Raw genomic sequence first — 3874 nt, 5'->3', positions numbered from 1 at the left:
AGGGGAGGGGAGGGGAGGGGAGGGGAAGGGAAGAGAGGGGAAGAGAGGGGAGGGGAGGAGAGACAGAGAGAGGAGAGAGAGAGAGAGGAGAGAAAAGAGAGAGAGAAGAGACAGACAGAAAGGAGGGGGGGGGGAAGTCACCACCATCTTTGGATTCTGAGGAAACACAGTTCAAATGGCTCCTTTTTGTTAATCCGAGCGTGGCCCTGCCTTCTGGTCTCCAGTCTCCTTTCTGTGTGGCTCTGCCCACTGGGAGCGTCCCTTGTCAGATGGAGAGGCTCCGAGTAGAAGCAGCACTTGCAGGGGTGGGGTGGAGGGCCACCCAATCCCAGGCTGGGTAAGATGTGGCTCTCTCAGGTGGGATCCCTTTATTTATTTTCTCAAGTCCCCATACAAAGCCCTGGCCTGCTGTCCCCCCAATCAACTGCGCTCCTGATCCTTGCTCCCCGCATCACGGTGGCGTTCTCTGCATGATTAGCTGCTGGTTCTCCAGGCACTGCTTCAACCTGTCTTCTGTCAGTGTCAGCCGCTGTTCCAGAATGGACACTGTCTGCAAAATAAAAGGTATCGGGCTCAGGATACCTCGCTGCCCTAGGAGTCAGTATAATTCACTTCAGCCTGGCACCTGAATGCCAGGTGCCTCACTTCTCGCCAATGGGCCATGCTTGGCCTTTCATGTCCTCTGAGCCCGTCTCTGGAGTTTGTGGGCAGGAAGACAGAAGACAGATGACAGATCTCATAGCCTCCAGTCATTCCCCCACGACAGCCATGGTCTAAGGACTCCTGAGCCCTAGTCTGGTCTGCCCGGGACAGGGACCTCCCTCTGTGCTAAGGGCACTCTTTCAGAGGCTGGCAGGGGACAAAGCTGGGAAGTCAGTCCTCACCTACCCCACCAGCCTGAGCCCAGAGGGTGGGGGCTCTACTTGTGTGGGTCCTAGAGGACAGAGTGTGACAGTGCCACCTGGGGGTGAGGACAAGGGTGATCACTGGCAAGTGACAGTGCCTCATGGAACCACTTCCACACACCCAGCGTACCTAAGGCTATGTGTACTTCATGGATCAAGACCAGTCTTGCAGACAGGGCTCCCACAAAAGCTGTGGAAATCTGTCTACCTCCCCTGGCTTTGGGCAGCTGTACACTTGGCAGAGGGCTGTCCCTCTGCCTGTCCCTCTGGTCTCACCTACCCTACCAGGCTGAGCCGACCCAGGCTCTGCCGGTCATTTCATTTCCACCACTGAGGGTTGCTGAGTGCCTACTGCATTCGTGAAGATACGGTTCCTGCACGGAGTGCAGCAAGCTTGGCTCCCACTGTCACTGGAAAGGCCAGGGAACGTTTCTCAAGAGAGATCGTCTCCTTCCCCGAGGCTCTGCAAGGGCTTGAGCTCGATCCAGCAGAAAGGAGGCTTTCATACACTTAATAAAACAGACATTTTGAGAAAGAGTTTCCTCTTCAATGCAGCAGCTATAAATTCTCACAGCATCCTGTGTGGATGTCAACTGTCATAGAGGGTGCTCCATCTAATGGCTGACCCCTTCTGCATGAGCTGGCCACGGATGGGAGGACTCTGTACCCTAGATCATAGGACAGAACCTGAAAAATCACTGCCTGTAGAACAGGAACTGGACCCCCGAGGCAGAGCTACACTCAAAGAACTCCTCACATCTCCAAGTTGGCCAGCCAAGGACGGAGGAACGGGTCTGCATCTCGTAAAAGTGGCAGTGGAAACAGCCCCCGGCTGGCCCAAACGGCATTCCTGCGAGTTTCCACTGGCTGCTGTCAAACTCTCGCACTGCCAGAATCGGTCTCCTTCTAGCCCCTTTCCGACAGACAGTCGGAACTCAAGGCCACAGTGGGGGAGCAGGACTGATGGCATTTCCGTTTCTGCCTGCTTTTTTTTTTTTCCTTCCCCTTTTAAACTTTTAATAGGAACCCAATTTCCAAATGCAGAGACTGTGGACCTAAAAATCAAGATTTGCCGGGCCAATGGCAGTACTGGGACCAATACTTGGTTCCATAGGAGGGAGGCCCATACTTTAGCCTCCTTAAGTGTGTCCATCTTAGATTAAATGGAATAATGGAGGGTGTAAGGCCCACTGGGGATTTGTTTCCGTACAGTTCTGAAGGGCACTCCTTGCTTTGAAGCCTTGCTGTATATACTCCAGACCTCAAACCTGTGGCAATCCTCCTGTCTCAACCCTTCCAGTGCTAGGATGAGAGACAAGAACACCATGTCTGAGGCCGGGCGTGGTGGCACTCGGGAGGCAGAGGCAGGTGGATTTCTGAGCTCAAGGCCAGCCTGATCTACGGAGTTCGTTCCAGGACAGCCAGGGCTACACAGAGAAACCCTGTCTCGAAAAAAAAAAAAAAAAAAAGAAAACACCATGTCTGGCAAGGGATACTTCATAGTGTGCCCGTCGTACTTGCATTCCCCCCCCCCCACTACCCTCTCTGCCAGGCAAGCTTGAAGAGTTGGGACATTTTTGCATCTGGACTATACTTTCTCTCTCTGCTCTGCCCCCAAGCCTATTCTGCCAAGGAGTCGGGGGCAGTCACCACCAGGAGTAACTATCCAGTTAGTTCCAAGATACGCTGATGGGCTTGGGCGGGAGGGGCTTTCTAGATACCTGTGCATTAGATGCTCTCTGGCTTCCTTTGCTTGATACTTTCCCCTCAATGGATCCCATTCCAATACAACACGAGCATTCATTTTCACTAAGAACAATGGTTCCCATGACAGAGCTGGGCCCTGGGGCCCATGGTTTGCACTTCCATTCGGTACCTATGTGAGACGGTAACCCACTTTAATGCCAATTGTGGATCTTTCCAGAAAAATTCTAGATTTTTTTCTTCTTCTTTTTCCTTTGTTTTGGAACAAGGTCTCCTGTAGCCTAGGCTGGCCTTGAACCCTATGAAGCTGAGGATGGCTTTGAACTTTTCCTGCCTCTTCTTCCTAGTGCTAGGATCACAGGCATACATGAGCCTCCATGCCTGATTAATGCCTAGGTGCTGGGCATCAAATCTAGGGCTTTGTGCATGCTAGATACATGACTCTACCAACTCAGCTATATCCCCAGTATGTGAGGCTCTTTTCTTCCACAAAGGAGAGGGGTTTCCCAGCAGCGGAAAGGCCCATCAGGGCGTCTGAGTAGCAGGATTATACAAACAGCCTGGTGATATAACTAAGCCAGCCTCTGGCCGGGGTCTGCACAGGTCACAGCACTGGAATGGTCTCAAGAGGCTGCTGCCACTTTGCCAGGACCCAGAAGAGGAAGGACAAAACATCTGGGGAATCATGGTAGACATCTGGGACTTCCCTGGTAAGGACTAACCTTAGCCACTTCGTGTGGCCTTTTCATAGTGGGACTTTTACCTGCAGGAGCACATGTCTACACCAGTGTCAGGGACTCAGGGCTTGGTAAGTATGTATTTCGTCAGTGTCCAGAGGACTCTGTAGAGTGCCTTGCAGAGGAGCCTGGTCACACAGGCTGCTCACTACATTTCAACCCCATGGGAGTCTCCTGTCACTGAGGGTCTGATCTGTCTGGGCTGGGACGTAAGGATGTGAATGGGACCTTAATAAAAGTATACCTGCGGGGGCTGGCGAGATGGCTCAGAGGCTAAAAGCATTGACTGTTCTTTCAGAGGTCATGAGTTCAATTTCCAGCAACCTGTGTGGTGGTTCACAACCATCTGTAATGGGATCTGATACCCTTTTTCTGGTGTGTCTGAAGACAGCTACCATGTACTCACATATATAAATAAATCTTTTTTTTTTTTTTTTTTTTTTTTTTTTTAAAGATTTATTTATTTATTATATGTAAGTACACTGTAGCTGTCTTCAGACACTCCAGAAGAGGGAGTCAGATCTTGTT

General features: G+C 51.4%; 1 protein-coding gene across 2 annotated transcripts in view; it reads right to left on the bottom strand.

Annotated features, from left to right (window-relative positions):
- Positions 1-353: 353 nt before the first annotated feature.
- Poc1a (POC1 centriolar protein A) overlaps positions 354-3874 on the bottom strand; it is a 70430-nt gene continuing 66909 nt past the window's right edge. For both annotated transcript variants that reach the window (XM_021206915.2, XM_029543335.1), the window contains one exon: positions 354-550. In XM_021206915.2, coding sequence (XP_021062574.1) covers positions 452-550 — 99 coding nt within the window. In that variant the 3' untranslated portion in view covers positions 354-451. The remainder of the gene's footprint in view (positions 551-3874) is intronic.

The sequence above is a fragment of the Mus pahari genome, chromosome 10, assembly GCF_900095145.1.
Source record: "Mus pahari chromosome 10, PAHARI_EIJ_v1.1, whole genome shotgun sequence".
Lineage (NCBI taxonomy): Eukaryota > Metazoa > Chordata > Mammalia > Rodentia > Muridae > Mus > Mus pahari.
Note: the sequence above shows the minus strand (reverse complement) of the source record. Positions and strands in the feature narration are given on the sequence as shown.